The following is a 20,759-nucleotide window of genomic DNA, read 5'->3' on the forward strand; positions in this document are numbered from 1 at the left end:
GCATTCAGCAGGGGGGAGTGGCCTGGAGTGCAGGCAGGAGACCTGAGAAGAGGAGGATTTGGCCTGCTCTGTGCAAAACCATTGCACAGAACAGGTAAGTATAACATGTTATTATAAAAAAATTTGGAACCTTTACAGTCATTTAAAACACATTGTAAAAATCTATACAGCTCATTTTGATCAGAAACACAAATCAGAACCAAAATGAAGGCAGTAAACTATATTGGATTGGTTATACAGACTAAGATTTGCAGTATCTATTCTTACCTTGTAATAGTAGATTTACCGTATATGCAGTCTTGAAATACCTGAAATACTTGTGACCTTTTGTCTACAAGTCAGCTCTTGCTGAGATGGAATCTAAAAGTGAGACCTCAGACTATTTTATGTAACCCATCATTTGTTATTTGTTTGTAATTTTTATTTGTATTTTTCATTTCTCTTCAATTGTGTTTGGCATTCACGGATACAACCTTAAATCACATAAAATGCAGATTTTTATTTTTTATTTTTAATGTAGATGAATAGTGCCAGGCAATTGGATATAGCTTTATGATCTGGTCCTTAAATAAAGAGTCTAAACGCCAATCACTCATAGTATTTTGACTTTTTTTTTCTTAATTTCAGGTCATGAGATCAAGCCAACATACTACTTGATTAACTAGAAATAAGTTGCCAAAAACATGTTAATAAGTTAGAGAATAACCACAGAAATACATAAAATACGTATGAACAGTATATAAATAAATAGTAATGCAAACATTACCTAAATCCAAAGATGATTTTTCTGGAATTTTTACAATTTTTGTGCTTCGCTCAGCTTCAGATTTGATGAGGTCTGTTTCATCCACTTTCTTTTTAATGGACTGTCCTTTGGAAGATTCCCCTTTCAGAGCAGGTTCTGACTTTTTCGCTTTACTCTGGGTTGGAATAATTGGTTCACTTAGATCTAGAAGATCCAGTCCTGGTGATAACACTGTCAAAGGATGAAAAATAAATTAGCCTAAAAGTTCCAATGATCATTTTATTTATTTATTCACTTAATAATGTTTACCAGTCAGTATAATAATCTATGGCAATGTAAAATATGAGGTGCAATACGAGGTGTAGATAAGGTTTTTTTTACTTTTACATCAATAATGTGAAATCAATAACAAATTCCATTTTGTCCAACATTTACCCATTTACATTGTGCCACACCAATGTCTGCCTAATATGTTTAATCATAGAATATTTTTTAAATAGGAAACCTGTTCTGAGGGAAATATGTAAGCTTCTATTCCTGATTTATTTCATTTGCCTGGTCTTCATATTGATTTAGTGGATTCAGTACTCAAGTACCAGTAGTTTTGATTTTAGTTGTGATATGCTTTTCCCAGGTCAGTGGCTCAGAATCTATTAAAGCCAATTATAACTAAGCAACTAACATTTTCAGAAGGTCAGCAATGGCATCCTCCCAACTTCCCTGATGCTCATGTTCTTTACGCAAGTCTGTATAATCAGATCAGAATACATATATGGACCCTGTATTCAGATAAATGTAGTGCACTAATTAGCATTAATTAGCATTAACCAAACTTCAATCAGGTGACAAATAATTTGAAACTTGTACTCTTATATCAAAAAATAAGAAAAGAAAGCGCCAATCAATAATATCAATCCTCTACAGCAGCAAACCTCTAACCCAAAAATATTTTTGTACTCTTATATAGCAGACAATGATATCGCACTTAAAGTGTTACTAAGCCCAGGACCCTGCATTCACTATATCTGGTCTCCCACAGTACACACAACATGGAAGTGCAATTTAGTAAATATAAACTGCTAAATACCTTTTCTCATCAGCAGTTAGTACAGTCTTGTGACTTCAGCTGAGCACAGGTTAAAGGTTGTAGGAGGAGTTTTCTTTCTGCTCTAGGAGGATGCAAAACCCCTGATCTCTGTCTGGACAGTGCTGGTTGGCCCTGTGCTGATCACATGCACTCTTCCAAGTTGAAAAAAAACCCTCTCTAGCAATACACACTAAACTGAGCATGTGCAGAAGGGCTATGGGTTCAGTCTGTCTTATCAGAGTGAACAGTTGAAGAAGAGGAGGGGCAGAGAAGTCAGGATCAAACTGACTTTTAACACAATGCAGAGGATTAACCCCTTAGGTTCCACAGTGAGTATAACAAGCATGCTTTACTGCGTATACAGGCTGGTTTTACTGTTGTGGGTTTGATAGCACTTTAAAGGAGCCATGTAGCACTGAGCTTGATAATACAATGCAGGAAATGCAACTCTCTAAAAGAATAGTCTATAGTGGCACAGAAATGTATATGGCACCGTTATGAAGTCCCACATAATTACTTGTTCTACAATCTCTCTCCACTTCTTACACACCAGAAAGTGTGCTCAATGCTTATCCTTCACATCCGGTGCACACTGCATTGTAGGAGTCAACCATTCCTTGCGTCCTACACTCAACCCCATCATTTTGATTGTACCACAGAAACCTGTCATGCAATTTATTGATCAACATGCTGTCCAAAATATCTAGAAATCACATAAACCCCTTTACATTGACACCCTAGATAAAGAACCACACAGCTACTGCCATCCGAAGTCAATATGATCCACAGCCATCCGAAGTGGTCAGTATAATCCACAGTCTTTACAAAGCATTGCTGTGTTCACTATACAGTATATACATTTGTAAAGAAAACCAAATATTTCTCATTCACAGTTTTTTTTATAAAGAAATATTTATACAAAAATAAAGGGGGCAACTTGTTTTTCTTTAGGGGCATCATATTGTTAGTAGTCCCCAAAGGATCTAAGGGCACACAGAATTTTACAAAAAGCCAATAACTATAGACAGGAATAGTAAATGGTCAAGTAGTGGTAATGGTCCTTGACCCTCTACAGTCCAGCTTCCGTCCCCTACACTCCACTGAAACTGCCCTCCTCAAAATCACTAACGACATACTCAACGCCAAAGCCAAGGGCGACTACTCTGTCCTCCTTCTCCTGGACCTCTCTGCGGCCTTCGACACAGTTGACCACCCCCTCCTCCTTAATAAACTACTCTCCCTTGGCATCGGAGATACTGCTCTCTCTTGGTTCTCATCCTACCTATCCCGACGCTCCTTCAGTGTCACCTACAATGGTGCCACCTCCCCCTCCCTCCCCCTCTCTGTTGGGGTCCCCCAAGGCTCTGTCCTTGGACCCCTTCTCTTCTCCATCTACACCTCCTCCCTGGGCAAACTCATACAATCTCACGGCTTCAACTATCACCTCTATGCTGACGACACCCATATCTACCTCTCCACCCCTCACCTCACCCCCACTATCTCCGCCCGCATCACTCACCTCCTAAATGACATCTCAGACTGGATGTCGCTACACTTCCTCAAGCTCAACCTCTCCAAAACCGAGCTTCTCGTCTTTCCCCCTGCCAACACCCCCCCCCCCATCCTATCCATCATCACCAACAACTCCACTATCACTTCCGCCCCGCAAGCCAAAGTCCTTGGCGTCATTCTTGACGCGAACCTCTCCCTCCAACCGCATGTCAAATCACTCACAAACACATGCAGGCTCCATCTTCGCAACATTGCCAAGATATGCTCCTTCCTCACCCCAGACACCACCAAACTTCTAGTACACTCCCTCATCATCTCACGCCTTGACTACTGCAACTCCCTCCTCACTGGCCTACCCAAGTGCAGGCTCTCCCCGCTCCAGACCATCCTGAACTCAGCTGCCAGACTCATCCACCTCACCACCCGCTCCACCTCTGCCACCCCCCTCTGCCTCTCCCTCCACTGGCTCCCGATTGCCCAACGCATCAAATTTAAACTACTAACCCTGACCTACAAAGCCGTTCACAACACTGCCCCTGACTACCTCACCAACCTTATCACCAAGTACCACCCTACCCGTACCCTTCGCTCCTCACAGGACCTCCTTCTATCCTGCTCCCTGGTCTCCTCCTCCCATGCACGACTGCAGGACTTCTCCAGGTCCTCCCCCATCCTCTGGAACTCACTGCCCCAATCCATCAGACTGTCGCCTTCCCTATTCACATTCAGGCGCTCCCTCAAAACCCATCTCTTCAGGGAAGCCTACCCCACCCTCACCTAACGGCCATCCTCCCTCATTCCTCCCACCACTTCATCCCCCTCAGCCACTTCCTACTGTACCTTTTACCCCCTCCCTCCTAGATTGTAAGCTCGTAAGAGTAGGGCCCTCTTACCCCTCGTACATTGTTTGTTGTTGTTGTACTGTGCCATGTTTTGTCCCCCCTATTGTACAGCGCTGAGCAAACCCTTTGGCGCTATATAAACTCGTAGTAATAATAATAATAATAAGTAGTGCTTGGTAGCATCTTCTCCTATCCCTAGCATTAATGTCTGTGATTATCTAAAGCAAATGGTATGCATGTGTCTGTACTTCCCTTATGATATTGATATTGACTTTTTATACTCCTATGCCACCATTTATTATGGTAATAGATCCAGTTAAAATTATGCATTGTATTTTTACAGCTGGCAAAAACACCTGAATCTGTCTTGTTGTCAGCTTTCTGTAATTGCTGTACAGTAGGAATAAAGCTGGTCATACATGAGTCGTTTTTGGAGGAAACAAGCAGATTCCTCCAAGCGCACAAGCAAGGTAGATGGAGGAATTCCATCTCCCGGGACATTGTTTTCAGACGATGGGCATCTCCACTGTCAGAATGCACTGATCAATGGCTGCAGTCACTGATCGGTAAATATTTTCTAGCATTCCCGTTTGACAAAGTCGATTGAACGATCTTCTGTTGAACTGAGACGGCCACACAAGGATCACAATTTGGCTGTTCTCTGCTGAACTGGCTGAATTTTGATCCATCTATGGCTAGACTATGACGTACGACTTAGAGAGGTAGAGCCAGCAGTAGGAGCCATAGGCTCTGAGGAAGAGGATAAATCCTTGAAACGCGTCAGCCTGTGAATGTTCCATCGTTTCTTTACTTCTTGATGTTTTGCGATCTGTTTGTGCTGTACTCATGAGATGAATGTGTACCTTTTATGACTTTGTGAGTATAATACTTACCTTTATACAATAAATATATTTTTAAAGGATAATGCACTAGGCCAGTGCACCCTCTGTTTGTTTATCATTACTTCAGTGCTCCCAGACCCCCCAGTCTTGTGAGGGCAGCAAGGCAAGTACACTCCATAAAGGTCAAGTTTTGACTGTAGCCCATCAACGCCTTTTGGGCCAACTCCCCAAGCGCAGGAAGAGTGTCGTTTTCCATTTCTTTAGCAGTAGGAGCCAGCAAGGCTCTGCAGTATGCAAACATACTAGAACTGAACATTCTCAAAAGAATGAAGTACAGGAAGAAGTGTGATGACTGATCAAGCTGCTGCTTCTTCAACACCATATCAGCAGCCTAGGAATATACACAGGGCCAAACTGTGCTGCTGCTGCAGTGGTGATTCAGTACCTGGTTCTACTGTCTGGTGAGAGTTATTGGGTCACAAGACTGTCTGAACAAAATCAGTCAGCAGGTAACAAAGTATCTTATATATAAAATGTGTATTTAGTTGCATGTCTAGAGTCCAGCTTTAACAAAACATGCAATGGCTGTTTTATAAGTAACCCTAGAAAACAGATCTATCATTATGGTACTCATATTACAGCAATGTATGTGCAAATGTAGAATGTATTTTTAATTAATTCAACTGGTCATTAATGTTGGGATATATAACTTGGGATGAATAAGCTAGAATCGTTTAAAAGCAATATTAGCTGTTCCAGCAAATGCCTAATCCATCTGGATTCTTGACAAGTCTTGGCATCCAATGGTGCAGGAAATGAAACATGTAAACATAACACTTTTTCGCAGACACTGAAAGCAGCTGGTCTTGGTCATTTGGGGCATCGTAGTGCAGTAGATTCCAGTAAAATAATTGTGTGATTACATGCCACAGTTATTATTAATTCATGCAAGTTAAACAAATTCATGTCCATCCATATTAGCCAAACTGAGCTTATTTAAATGTGTCATTATAAAACAGTCTATTTACCTATCCCCTGGGACCAAAACAGACTTCCAGACTGCTGTACATGACTATTACTATGATCACTGGGCTATTACCATGTTCATTGTGCATGACACTCCGCAAACTATATCCGAGTGGCCTGCTGCTTGCTGAACTTAATATAGCTGCAGAGAGGATAAATCCTAATTTATTAAAGGAAACATACAGGCTAAACATAATGCATTACTTACAGCCCAATATAAATGTATTAATAAACAAGCTAATGTTATGCATTTATTTGTTATACTTTGTTTAGTAATAACATGAAACCCAGCAAGCGGAGTCCTCTGTCACATATCATCATGTATGTTAATAGAGAACTTTGCCACATGACTCAGCATTAGGATAATTTCAAGAACCAGCAAGTCATCCTAACATTGTGTACTTGCAGAGAGGGTTCGTGATTTGGTCACCTAATCAGCAGAAAGGAATTACATTACACCATCCTTTGCATGTACTCAAAATGTTTTAATCAGTATTATGCTGAAGGGTAGCAGTTACGTTTAAAATAGAATTGTCTCTCAGAGAGCATCAATATTATATTTATATAGTCCAGGTTTATAGTAAGGGTAGGGTCTAAAAGGGTTTAAATATATATATATATATGTTAAATTTTAAATGAAAACTTAAGCATGTTTGTGTCAATATTAACATCTGTAAAATACCAACTGCCTCCTATTTAAAACTGCACTTTTCCAAAAAAAAGCAGACACCAGATGTGACGCTACTACTAATTCTACTGCTACTACAAAATGTATGCATAAAAAAGAAGTACATGCATTTTTAGTAAAACAAATATATATGTATAATTATAAAGCATTATTATAGTAGAATGCCAGTTGAAAAAAAAACACAATAAAAATGAATAGCCCTATAAAAGATTAAATTAGAAAACCAGCTTTTGCTTCAATATTTAGCTTCAATTCAGAGATTTCCTGTAGTATTCTTTTTTGGCATTAGATGTCCTTAGTCTGATGGCCAGCATCATTTAACCCACTTCTTTTAAGCCCAGGTTAATTTGGGCCCACCCCACCTACTGACTGGACAGTAAAAGGAGAAGTAGCACAGTGATAAGCTTGTCTCTCTGTCACTATGCTTTATCGTCCTATTGGCAATGGTTCTTGCCATTGCATAATCTAATTGGCTCCTTGTTCTGCATCTTCTTATTTTAGAGGCTGCTGGTAAGTATTGGGTTTCCTTACTGTTTCCAGTGATGATCCACCCTGTAACTGGACCCAGCGACACACCAACACATCAATGATGATAAAGGGCTTTATTAATGTAGCACTGCCCCCTTAGGAGTCGCTGAAGTTTGGGGTTTTGGAATCAGTACACAGTTCCTTGAGCTTGTTTTTTTTTGTATTTTTATTAGGGGTATTAAACTTGGCTAGGGTTGAGGGGTGTATGGGATACCCAAGGAAACTGAAATTTGAGGACAATTCCTTAACAACTATATACAAGCCAACAGACAAAGATTCCCTTCTTGGAGAGATCTCCAGCCCTCCTGGTGTACCGCTTCAGACCCCAGATGAATTCTCCTCTTCACCCAGTTGCCTGAGGGAATCCCTGAGCAAGGGGACCTGGAATCTACTGCTTTTAAATGATTCATGTGTAAAGCCTCCTGACCATTTTCACACATGCACTATGACACACCACACCTGACTTCTTCCCGAAATTTATGACAGCCATTGAGAGTGTTTGCGGGAAGCAAAAAAGTTAAGTAAAAAAAAGTTAAATCATTACAAAACAAAATCCAAAAATATTTTTAATGCCCCCCCCCCCACTTCCATGCTTACAACACTGGGTATGCCTACATACAAAAACGACTACTGCTCTACACATATGCCCAATAATGCTGGGGCAATATTCACATTCAGTTAAACTCCAAATTGATGAATGTATGGGCTTTTAAAGTGTTATGAATGAACAACTTTGGGCATCATAATTTGTCACTGTTTCACAGGCGCACACAATTTGTTTCAAGGCTTGACATGTTTGACATATATTTATTCATCTCATCTTTTATATTTTCTGAAAAAATGGGTAATATTTATTTTACTAAATCTATGGGTTTAATAAACAGTGGCACTAATATTGTGTGTCTTAACAAAATTTCAGCTATTGCCATTTCATTCTCTGGGGTCTCTGCTCTCAGAAAATATATAATACTTTAGGGGTGGAAACTAATCTTCAGCCCTAAAATGCGCAACATGTATGCAAATAAAATGCAAAAATGGCTCTGATGAAAGGATTAAACACTACAGTTGAATATCTGTCATCTTGTACAAACTTGTATTGATTAAAACTATGACCTGTCTCTGCGTTACAAAGTCACTGTTGTAATTAATGTGAATGGAATATCTGCAGTGATAAACAATTTATACTGCCAAAACTGATAAATGAAAGAATTATGCTTGCGAAAAGTACACTAATTATGACCTAGGCACTAAAGTTTATAGAATGTGAGTGAAAAGTTTGCCTAGTTGCTTGAGAACCTCATCAGTACATAACGATCTAACATTTTACTAAGCTGCTGTTTTCTTGTTTATGCTGAATAAGGTCTATTTAAGAATAATGCAACATTATTTTGCACTTTCTTTTATCCCCAAAACAAATACACTTAGGGACCAATTTAATAGTGGAGTCATTTTTAAAAGGTCTGCAAACCTGTGTTTATCTCAGACACCCAGTTAGGTCTGAAGGAAGCAATTTTTTATTTTTCCAAACTTACTGCATGTTTGAAATGAACACAAAAGTCCTTGAGCCATTCTAAAATAATTTGTTTAGTAAATGAGTTAAAAATAAGGAAATTCTTTCATGCATTTTATATATTTAGAATTGTTGAACCCTAATATTTAATTGAACAAGATGTGTAGTGATCTAAAGTAATGACAATACATGGAAAGACCTTCATAAAATAAAAGTGTGACAGAGGGAAAAAGCCTGGGCAGATCTGGGGACGATGCACACAGGAATAATTTTTTTTTTTTAAACATTGTGGTGTTTGTAGCTGTTTTAATTAACCATGCACATTACACACAAACTTGCACATACGACTTCTTGTCGTATTCATTTTTCTCCCCACAGTTTTCCTCCAGCTCTCCTTTTTTTGTAACCCTAGTCATCCAAAAATCCTTCCTAGGTAGACTCTGATCATTGAATTTGGTGAGCTCCAAAGCACATGCCTGAGCTATCTCTATTTGTGCATTTTGACTTTTTGGGTGATGGACTTTGAGGCCACTCCCTTGTTTAGCCTGCTATTGCAGATTGTGTTGAGTCAAAGGATGTTCAGGACCCTCCTCAAAAATCAGACTTCCAGATTCTGGCTTATTGTTCTTCATAGCTTCTTGATAAAGCATTAAATAATAGTTTTCTAAAGCTGTCCATACAGCTTAATGAACCAGCCAAAATTGTGGGGGCCCTTTTGCCACCCTCCCACCTGGAACCATTTGATGTAAAAAGGACGTAACAGACAGAAAATTGTCAGCGGAACAGTGGCTGCATTCAATCAGATGCAGCTGTTGTATGGGTATCCTGATAGATGCTGGAGCCAGCTGTCAGAATGCAATAGTGCAGCATCTATTTTGCAGGCTGAACGAAAAAAAAAATCTAGCAATGTATGGCCAGCATAAGAACACCTAAGCCTAGTATGAACGATCAGAAAATCATATACGAAAAATACCACTTTCTAAGCAATCATATGATAATCTGATTATTAATACACAGCTTTCGTCTGAAGTTATTCGAAGGCACAAGCATGAAAATCTTTCTCATACAATACCAAATCGATTTTCATTTAAACAGCACAGTTTTCGTCCGAAAACACAGTACAATACATTATATTACTTTTTAATTTTTATTCTGTTGTACAAGAATGTTTGTAACTTTAGTAACCTATTCACTCTTGATATGAGACTAGCATGCAAAAGAAAATGAACGATCATTCATCGAATATTCTCATCGTGTATACGAGGTTTTAGGGCCAGTTCAAACTACATGCGTTTCAGCTGCTTTTCATCTGCATCCAAAATGCACAGAAAGTAGGTTATATAGCTGTCAATGTCATAGTTCACATTAGTGCTTGCAGTTCCAGTGCGTTGCAATTGCATAAAAAAAAGTAGAACATGCTGCATTTTTTTCTGCACAGAACTTTACTGGAATGCGGAAAAACACATAAAAAATGCACTGGAATACACTGAACTGTACCAAAACGCACTGGAACGCACATATCCCTATTTGAAAAGAAAAAAAGAGAGGGGACAAAATGAACTGGAATGCATAAAAAATGCACTGGAACATGTAAAAAATGTATCAAAAATGCACTGAAACGTAAAAAACTAGTAAAAAAATGTGCATGTGGAAATGCATCCAGAACGCATCTGGACTGCGTTTCTATAGTGTGAACCACTCCTTAAACAGTCTGATCTTTGTGATAATGCTGATATTCTTTGCCCTCCTGGTGTTTCTACATGCTTCAAATGCTTGACAGATGGTTCTGATTAGCTAGATTTACATTGATCCATGTACATGCAATGTGCGCGGTAATGCACACATAGGTATGAGCTGACCCATATTGTTTTTTAAGCTTTTCTACTTTTTAATACCTTGAAGCCTAAATATGTAAAATTTCTACATCATTAATCTATTCTCCATGCAGTTTAACTGGTGTATCTGTTCCATTATTTGCTTCAAAATGTTTCATCTACTTGGTGTTGTTTAGTCCAATTTGTTTTGCTGCAATGGCCATGGCTTTGCAATGAATTTGTATATTTTGAAAATGAAGTGACAGTAATGCAACATTGCCCTGGAGACTACCTTGCCTTGACTCACTAATTGTCAATTGAATTATTGACTTCATGCCCAGAATGAACCAAAAAAGGGAAATAAAAACGTCCATGCTTGACCACAATGTTTAATCTAATGCCATCTCTCAGGATAATGTTAATTATTAATTATGAAGAGAAATCCTGGTACAATATCTTCAAAAAGTCTGGGAAACGCCATAGTAGTGATACATTTTCGTAAGGGATTCTCTGTAGATGCTAGAGGATAACCATTCTTTGCTTTGCTCTTGGGTGTACTTTAATTTAAAAAAAAAAATATGGATGAATATTTTGCCCAAACTACTTTATCTATTTAGAGCACTTCCAGTCCTGGTCTCGAAAACATTTCTGGATCATTTTCAGCGGGTTATTAATAATTGTATCAGGTGTAATAAACGTCCGCGCTTTACCACATCTGTTCTGTACCGCTCACAACGGACGGGAGGTCTAGGTCTTCCCAATTTTTGGCTATATTACCTCTCAGCCCATTTGCACAATTATCACAATGGGTGACTGTAAATTCTCAGATCCCGTGGATTAGATTTGAATCCCAGTCTATACGCCCATTTTATTTACTGGGTATTTTGTGGTCCAAAATCCCCCCTCGATCATTCACTTTTCACAACTCTATAGTTACCCATTCATTGACACTTTGGTCCAAATATACACTTAAATTAAATCTGGTCTCTTCTGTTTCTCCGGGTGTTTCGTATTTTGGTGATCCAAACTTTATTACAGCATTTTCTTCACCTCAAATGTTTTGTTGGTGGTATGATAGATCTCTTATTAGATTATCTGATTTTCAAAGAGGAGGATCTTATATTACTTTTGATATGCTGCGAGTACTTTTTGAGGTTCCGCTTCGCGAGTACCACCGTTATCAACAGATTAGACATTTTTTTCAGTCACATTTTGGCCTCATACCCTCCTCTCCGATCTCATTCTTTGAACGTATTAGCCGTGGCTCTCCTAGGGGTAGGGGTCTTATCTCAGATCTTTATCATCAATTTTTGATCAGTTTCTCTCCCACACCCCCTTTATATAGACAAAGATGGGAGGAGGATAGTGGTATCACTTTCTCAGATGAGGAGTGGGATTCCATGGTGGATAACATATGTAAGAGTTCGAGATCCCTTTCTGTCCGTGAGACTGCCCTCAAGGTATTAACCAGATGGTATTATACCCTGTCAAGACTACATGTACTGTACCCACAAACGTCCCCTTTATGTTTCCGGGGCTGTGGCCTCACAGGTACATTGGTTCACATGTTTTGGGCTTGCCCAACTATATCCTTGGTTTGGCGTAGGATATCGGAGGTAGCTGCTTCCTTGGTAGGTGCCCCGGTATGTCTGACTATACAGTCCTGTTTTGTCAAGGTCCTACCTCTTCCTGAGGTTATGTTACTCCATGTGCTGGCGTCCATCTTGGATTCTGCTGTGCATGATGGGAATCCTTTTATGCCTTCAGGTTTCTGTGGTCCATCCCCCAGAGGGGTGTGGCTGATGACATATAAGCCTGTGGCCCGCACATGCTCTTTGCACTTGTGTCTTGTGTCTTTGTGTTGCTATTACTCTGTTCTGACTCTCGTGACTCTCCTGGTATCTGATTCGGCTTGTGACTTGACTATTCTTTGTATTCTCCTTTGATCTGACCCTCTGTTGCTGAACCCGGCTCGTGACCTGTGATTCTCGTCTGCTGTCCTGTACTGTTTTGTCCTGTTGTTGTTGACCCCGGCTTGTCTGACTACTCTTTTGTCTCTTCCACCAGCTACACGCCATTGGCGGCGGCCATTACCGCAGCTGAGGTGTCTCGGGGGCCGCGACCTGGTTCCTGGCTGCGTCAAGTCCATCCCCACCATCAGGGGCCCTGGTGAAGGGCAGCCTGGGACTTAGACTCCGCGCCCTGAGGGATTCGGTCTGTGGGTGGTGGTTGTCGTCAGCCAGTGCGTTACATTATTAGGCCTGCCTGTCCGTTCCTCAGCTCCTGCCCTGACATTTTTACTGGGAGCTCATATCCCAGGGGACCTCTGATGCTGTTATGTGATTGATACATACCATTTGTATTGCTACTTTATGGGCTATTGCCCTACATTGGAAATCCACCACGGTACCCTTGGCCTCTGTTTTACATAGAGTTGACGCTGTGATGCTCATGGAACGTATTCGTTATACATTGCTGGACAAGATGCACTTGTTTGATAAAAAATGGGAATCATGGAGGGTTCATAGACATTCATTACATGACTAAAAAGCATTCCGTTTGAAGGTTATTTGGCATATGCTATTGACAGATGTATCTTTCAACCCACTTTATCGTTTACATTCCTCATGTAGTTAAAATCTTTTCTCTTTCTTTTTCCTCCCTATCTATCCTTTTTACGTATATGTACTCTTCTGAAATGTACTTTTCAAATATGCCTTGTTATTAATGTACACATTACTTGAAACTGTACTGTTGTTCTACAGTCTACCCTTGAAAAATAAAACCGTTTGTAAACAAAAAAAAACAAAATATGGTCTGAACAGGATCTGCCTGATTTGGAGCTCTTTTGAAATTTGATCATCCAGCGTATCTTTCAGTATCAAGTATATTATCTTGCTCAGCACTTTTCTTTAACCACTTCCTGACTACCCTATAGCAGAAATACTGCTACAGGCAGCACAGGTGCACAAAATCACATATATATATATATATATATATGTGATTTCACATTTCCGGGTAGGTGGCATGCGAGAGCCACACGCACGCCCTACCTGCGTGGCCATTCGCTCCCATGGCTGTCAATCACCAGGTCCTGGCCGGTGATTACTCGCCGACGCCCTGTGATTTCTGAGGATCTCCGACAGGGAGGAGAACTGTTTTGTTTACTAACAGTTCTCCTCCCTGTCAGCTTGGGCACACTGCTTTGGATGGCTGTGCACAGCACAGTCATCCAAAGCAGTGTGATTACAGTAAAGCACACAGACACTGCCCCCTAGTAAAACACTCCCAGCACACAGTTAACCCTTTGATCGCCCCTCATGTTAACCCATTCCTGTCCAGTGCCATTAGTACAATGTCAGTGCTTTTTGTTAGCACTGATCACTGTATTGGTGTCACTGGGCATGTCAGTGACACCAAGTCAGTTCCCCCAGTGTAAGAATGTCCACCGCAGTCCTGTAGTCCCGCTATAAGTTGTTGATTGCTAGTAAAAAATACCGCCATTTGTAAAAGCTATAACTTTCATGTAAACCATTTAATTTACACATATTGGGATTTTTTTAGCAAAGACATGTAGCAGAATACATTTTGGTGTAAATTTATGATGAAATTTGATTTTTTAAATTTTTACTGGACACGTTTAATAGCAAAAGTCAAAAATATTGTTTTTTTCTCAAAATTGTTGGTCTTTTTTTATAGCACAAAAAATAAAAACCACAAAAGCGATCAAATACCACAGAAAGAAAGCTCAATTTGTGGGAAAAAGGATGTAAATTTTATTTGGGCGCAGGGTTGCATGACAGCGCAATTGTCAAAGTAACACAGTGCTGTAACATAAAAAAATGGCCTGGTCAGGAATGGGGGTAAATCCTCAGGAGAGCAAGTGCTTAAAAGATAGCAAAGTAATGTCCAAACAATTGTTGCAGCCTGAAAGATTACCTCTCTTAGCAGCTCAATTATCATTTCAGTTTCCTAGTGCTGTTTTACAAATTTCCCTGAAGATCATTTTCCTTAATTGTGGTATGGGGTGAAATCAAACACATCCTCTTGTATTGGATATACGGTACGTAAAAACCACTTACAGACCATTGTACTGAATTGAAAATGAGAGACTAATACTCTGTTACTCTGATATATACACAATATATACTAAGAAAGAGATTAGTGAGTTAAATATAGAATCAATTACATGAATTTAAAATCACATTATTTTTTTTAAACCTATTAAATGCTACAAAAATGTAAACCTGTTATAAGTACAAGTTTAAAAGAAGCCAATTCATTTGTAAAGCTTGTGGACACTCACAAGCACGGTTACACATGGTTGCACCCTGACTTACTGTAAAAACATAATTGCCTTTTTAAACCTGCATTTATATACTACAATAATAATAGGTTTCTATGTTGCCATTTTTAGATCTTTAAATAAAAGTGATGTAAATGTATTGATTATATTCCATAACAAATTCCTTAATCACCTATCTCCTTCCTAGTAGTTGCATTGTCTCTATTACCTCTGCCTTCAATATGTCTGCTCCATTATTTCTTTCCTGCTGATTGTATCTCTTCATTTCCATAACTGCATCCTTTACCTTTTCTAGGACTAGAGGTTCTTTTTTAAGTGGTTGTATTTGTGAATTTCTGCTGTTACTGCTAAGACTGCTCTATTCAGGATGGTCTGGAAATACTCCGCCAATCTGCTCAGCTTTGCTACCTAAGTTTTCCTCTTTATCCTTCACAGCACCATCACTGAAAACTCCTTTTAATGTCTTGATTATTCTGTACAATGCATACTGCATGCTACAGAAAATATGAAATGGGAACGCAAATAAATAAAGAACACACATAAAAATTGAAGGAAAAAAAGAGAGATTTTGCATGTAGGTTGCATCTTTCTAATGCAAGGTAGAAAATCAGAATTTAAAAGTAAATATAATTTAAGTTAATACAAGAAACTCTGTTAACCACTTGCGTACCGGACACTTTCACCCCCTTCCTGCCCAGACCAATTTTCAGCTTTCAGCGCTCTTGCACATTGAATGACAACTGCGCGGTTATGCAAAACTGTACCCAAACTAAATTTTTATAATTTGTTTTAGACAAATAGAGCTTTCTTTTGGTGGTATTTGATCATCACTGGGGTTTTTATTATTAGCTAAGCAAACTAAAAAAGACCAAAAATTTTGAAGAAAAAAAAAAATCTTAGTTTCTGTTATAAAGTTTTGTAAATAAGTAATTTTTCACCTTCACTGATGGGCACTGATAGGCTGCACTGATGGGCACTGATGAGGAGTCACTGATGGGCACTGATACACTTCACTGATGAGCACTGATGAGGCTGCACTGATAGGTGGCACTAATGGGCATTGTTAGGCAGCACTGATGGGCACTGTTAGGCGGCACTAATGAGCAGTGTCAGGTGGCACTTGTGGGCACTGATAGGTGGCACTGATAGGTGGCACTGATGGGCACTGTTAGACAGCACTGATGGACATTCATAGGCGGCACTGATGGGCACTGTTAGGTGGCACTGATAGGTGCCATTGATTCTGCTAATGGGCATTGATTGCCAGCACTGATTGCCAGCACAGATGGGCACTGATTGGCACTATTGGCTGCACTGATGGGGGACACTGATCACCAGGACACTGGTGATCAGTGCTCTGATGATCAGTGTAGATGTCCCTCTGTGAAATGCCACTTACCTGCTCTCCTCTCCTCACATGCTGTCAGTGTGAGGAGAGGACTGTCGATAACCAGCATTCCCTATTTATCCGGTGATCATCTGTGATTGGACACAGCCGGTCACATGGTAAAAAGCGGCTCTGATAGGCCCGTTCCTTAGTCATGTGATCAGCTGTGTCCAAAGTAATCACATGCAGTACTCGCCACAGGGGGCGCAGTTCTGGGAGGACGTCCATGGACACCCTCCCAGAACTAGCTGACCATGCTGTAGCCGTCTTTTGGCTACATTGGGGTCGGGAACTGGTTAATTTCTTTTCCTTCTGTGATAGCACACAACCCTGAAACATCTTTTAAAATGTGTGTCTCAAGGCAAAACCATTTTTTTAGGTTTTGATAAATGGTAGACCCTCTGTTAAAGTGTTACTGAACCCACAACAGTAAAATCAGTCTGTATATGCAGTAAACCATGCTTGTTATATTCACTGTGGAACCTAAGCAATTACTCCTCTGTATTGTGTAAAAAGGGTATTTGATCCTGTCTTTTCTGACCCTCCCCTTCTTCTACTGTCCCCAATCCATCTGCTGATAGCTTTGAGCCTTGGGGGCAAGTTGCACATGCTCAGTTTGTTGTATATTGCTAGAGAGTTTTTTTTTTGGGATAGTGCCTGTGATCAGCACTGGGCTAATCAGCGCTGTCCAGGCAGAGGGTCAGGGGTCCTGCAGCCTCATGTTGCAATCAGGGGAGAATGAAAACTCCTACAAGCTTTAACCAGTGCTCTGCTGGACATTGATAGAAGTTACAAGACTGCTCTAACTGCTGATGGGAAAAGGTATTTATCAGTTTATTTTTGCTAAAATAATTGCATTTCCATGTTCTGTGTATTGTGGGAGATCAGATATAGTGAATGCAAGGTCATGGGTTTAGTAACACATTAAGTTTTTATTGCTGTCTGTATCTCAATAGGGAGTCTCATCCTTCTATATGCCATGTGACCATTGTCACCATGAATGAATGTGAGATATAATATAAACTTTTAGAGTTGTCCCCAGGATAAAAGGTAAGGGGAAGTCTTCTAATGTGGACACCAGTTCCAGGAACAACTGTCTATTGTGTCTCTGGGATAGAAAATGAAGGAAAAATTCCACAATGGTACACAGATTGCAGAAAATTATTTGGCAGAGGGTTTAAACCTTATTCATAAAAATTGGCTATGCATACACTTTATCGGTTGTTTTAAACCTTACCAAAACTAAAACAAAAAAAAACCTGTGCCAGTCAGATGTCCATACACAATAAGTTAAAATTTGTTAATACTTTGTAGATTCTCAATGAATTGTTCACTCACTGGAAAATAATTATTTTTTCAATCAAAATACTGATAGTGTAGGAGACACATTTTTCTTCTGTGAAGTACAAGTAGACATCACATGAAGTCTGCTAAAAGAGATGGTTCTATTTTGCAGACAAACTCGATTGCAGTATACAATTACCTGCTGTATTTGAAGTTACTGGCCTGGCCTTTGCTTCTGATTTGGTTTCACACAAAAAGTCATCTATAGAAGGGCTAAGAAGAGGCCTGCTTTCTTGTTGTTCATTCACAAGCTGGAAATTGAAAAGAAAAAATAATGAAAAAGCCATCAGAGTAATCAGTAAAAAAACAATAATCAGTAAAAAAAAAGAAAAGAAAACACATGATGATCAAGCTTTACTAAAGAAAAAGCAAGTCTGTTTTCTGCATATGCTAAATGCTTGAGACTTTGGAAAATATTTAATAAAAACAGCCATTGGAGTTGATTTAGTAAAAGAAAATAGACTGTGCACTTTGCAAATGCAGTTGCCGCAGAGCTTAGTAAATGAGGGGAAGCTCTGCTGATTTCCATACTTCCAAACTGTATACAGTGATGCATAGTTCATATTATACTAAAAAATATATTTTGGCTTTACATACACTTTAACCACTTGCTGCCCTATAGTTGAAGTACTGCTACAGGGTATATATACTGCTACACATATATATACGTGATTTACATTTCCGGGTGGGGGGCACACTGCACGTGCCGCCCTAACCCGCTGCTATTGGAGGCTAGGGATGTCAATCACTGGGTCCCGGCCGGCAATTCCTGGCCGACACTCAGTGATCGTCAGGGAAAGCTGACAGGGGTGAGACCTGTGTGTAAACAACACAGGTCTCTCTCATGTCAGCAAGGACATGCTGCTTTGTATTTTTCTGCACTGCAGAGAAATACAAAGCAGCATGTCTCCGTAGTAAAACACACACAGCACATAATGTAAAACATACACAGCACACATTTAACCCTTTGGTCGTGCCAGATGTTAACCCTTTCCTGCCCAATGTCATCAATACAGTATCAGTGCTTTTTATTAGCACTGATCACTGTATTAGTCACTGGGGATGTCAGTGGCAGTTCATCAGTTCCCACCTAGTGTCAGAATGTGTGCCGCAGTCCCACTATAAATCACCAATCGCCATCATTACTAGTATAAAAAAATGTAAATGCCAGTATATATTTGTAAACGCTATAACTTTCACATAAACCAATTAATTTACAAGTATTGGGATTTTTTTTTAGCAAAGACATGTAGCAGAATACATTTTGGCCTAAATTTATGAAGAAATTAGATTTTTTAAAATTTAAAAAATAAAAAGCGCACAGGTGATCAAATACCACCGAAAGAAAGCTCTATTTGTGGGAAAAAAAGGACATACATTTCATTTATGTACAGTGTTGCATGACCGTACAATTGTCAGTTAAAGTAACGCAGCGCAGTTTTGAAAAAAAAAAATGACCTGGTCAGGAAGGGGGGTAAATCCTCTGGAGGGCAAGTGGTTAATGATTAACCTGTTCCAATAGCAGAATGATGGCCGAGCAGAATTCTCATCAATCTGGGTGGGCGTCATATGATGTCCTTCCTGAATCGCACCTTGCGCCTGCCCACAGGGCTGCGCTGCAGCGAGATCTGTCACCAGCTGTGTACCTTGGACACAGCCAATGACAGATCTGTGTACCAGCCTGTACCATGTGACTTGCTTGACCAATCACAGCAGGTCACATGACAGTTGTTGACAATAGATGGCTTCCTTTCATGCCATCCATTGCATAAAATTGTGTGACTAGCTGTGATTGGTCAAAGTGATCACATGTACAGACTGAGCCAATCACAGCCCATCTGTGTCATGTGATTAGCTGTGGCCAGTTACAGCTAATCATAACAAAAAAACCTGAATGAATGGATTTCATTCAGTTAAATGCTTGCTTATAGCAAATAAATTCTTTGCTATAAGCAATCATAATGTGTAAAATAAAAATAAAAACACTGATCACTTCCCCAAAGTAGTACAATGTTGCTATGGTACAGTGTATTATGAAAAATAAATGTTAAAAAAATAAAACCATGTAATAAATAAACAATATTTAAAAAATAAATGTTTGGACTGTCACCAGTCAGTGTCCTTGATCATCACCCCACCATTCATATGATGATGCTGTACTGCACTGGTGACAGTATGCAAAAAAAAAAAAAAATAGCGAAAAGAATGTCTTCATTTTCCAAAAATTATGACAAAAAAATTACAACTTCAAAAAACTCACCATGCATCTTACCAAATACCTCGGACTGTCTACTTTGCAAAAAGGGGTCATTTGGGGGATATCTGTACTGTTCTGACAATTTTGGGTCTTAAGAAATTAGATTGGCCCTCAGTACTTCAGGACTTATCGATTTTCAGATATATATACCATAGTTTGTGAACTCTATTACTTTCCTACAAAGTAATAAATATTGATTTGGGTTATTTTCACCAACGAAATGTAGCAGAATACTTCTTGGCCTAAATTTATGAAGAACAATTATTTTTTTGCAAACTTTTATAACAGAAACAAAGAAAAATGTGTTTTTTTTTCAAAATATTAGGTCTTTTTTTTGTTAATTTAGCAAAAAATAAAAACCCCAGTGGTGATTAAAAACCACCAAAAGAAAGCTCTAGTTGTGTGAAGAAAATGATAAAAATTTAGTTTAGGTACAGGGTTGCATGACTGTGCAATTGTCATTCAAAGTGTGTGGTTTCATCTGTGTTTAAAAATATCTGCTGATCCTGAAATCTTGTGAGCTGATATCTTTTATGCCCTCTGCCTGTGCTGCACTTTTTTCAGTTACATTGATGTCAGCTATCTCTGTGGACTGAAAAACATCTCCCCCTTCATTATGGAAAAGAGAAGGGGAACAGTTCTGTGGTCTTGTCCTAGGATGACTCCTCTATAGATATACCGTAGTAAGTGAGTAGGGTTGACAGCTTAGTACAGGAACTATATTACTGGCAGGATCACTAGGTTAAAATAAAGGAAAAAAACCAACAAACGTGTTAATCACATCTAAAGATTGGTAATCTGCAATATGATACATATTTGCAGATTTTAGCTGTATCAGGTGACCATCTCATGCCTGTGGGTGGTCTTTGCA

General features: G+C 39.4%; 1 protein-coding gene across 3 annotated transcripts in view; it reads right to left on the reverse strand.

Annotated features, from left to right (window-relative positions):
* Positions 1–20,759, reverse strand: part of PEX5L (peroxisomal biogenesis factor 5 like) — a 350,959-nt gene that overhangs the window by 141,768 nt on the left and 188,432 nt on the right. For all 3 annotated transcript variants that reach the window (XM_089675554.1, XM_089675556.1, XM_089675555.1), the window contains 2 exons: positions 17,771–17,882; positions 767–976 (listed from right to left, as the gene is read on the reverse strand). In XM_089675554.1, coding sequence (XP_089531680.1) covers positions 767–976; positions 17,771–17,882 — 322 coding nt within the window. The remainder of the gene's footprint in view (positions 1–766; positions 977–17,770; positions 17,883–20,759) is intronic.

This window comes from Staurois parvus, unplaced genomic scaffold (assembly GCF_062004578.1).
Source record: "Staurois parvus isolate SC_StPar_1 unplaced genomic scaffold, SC_StPar_1.0 ptg000155l, whole genome shotgun sequence".
NCBI lineage: Eukaryota > Metazoa > Chordata > Amphibia > Anura > Ranidae > Staurois > Staurois parvus.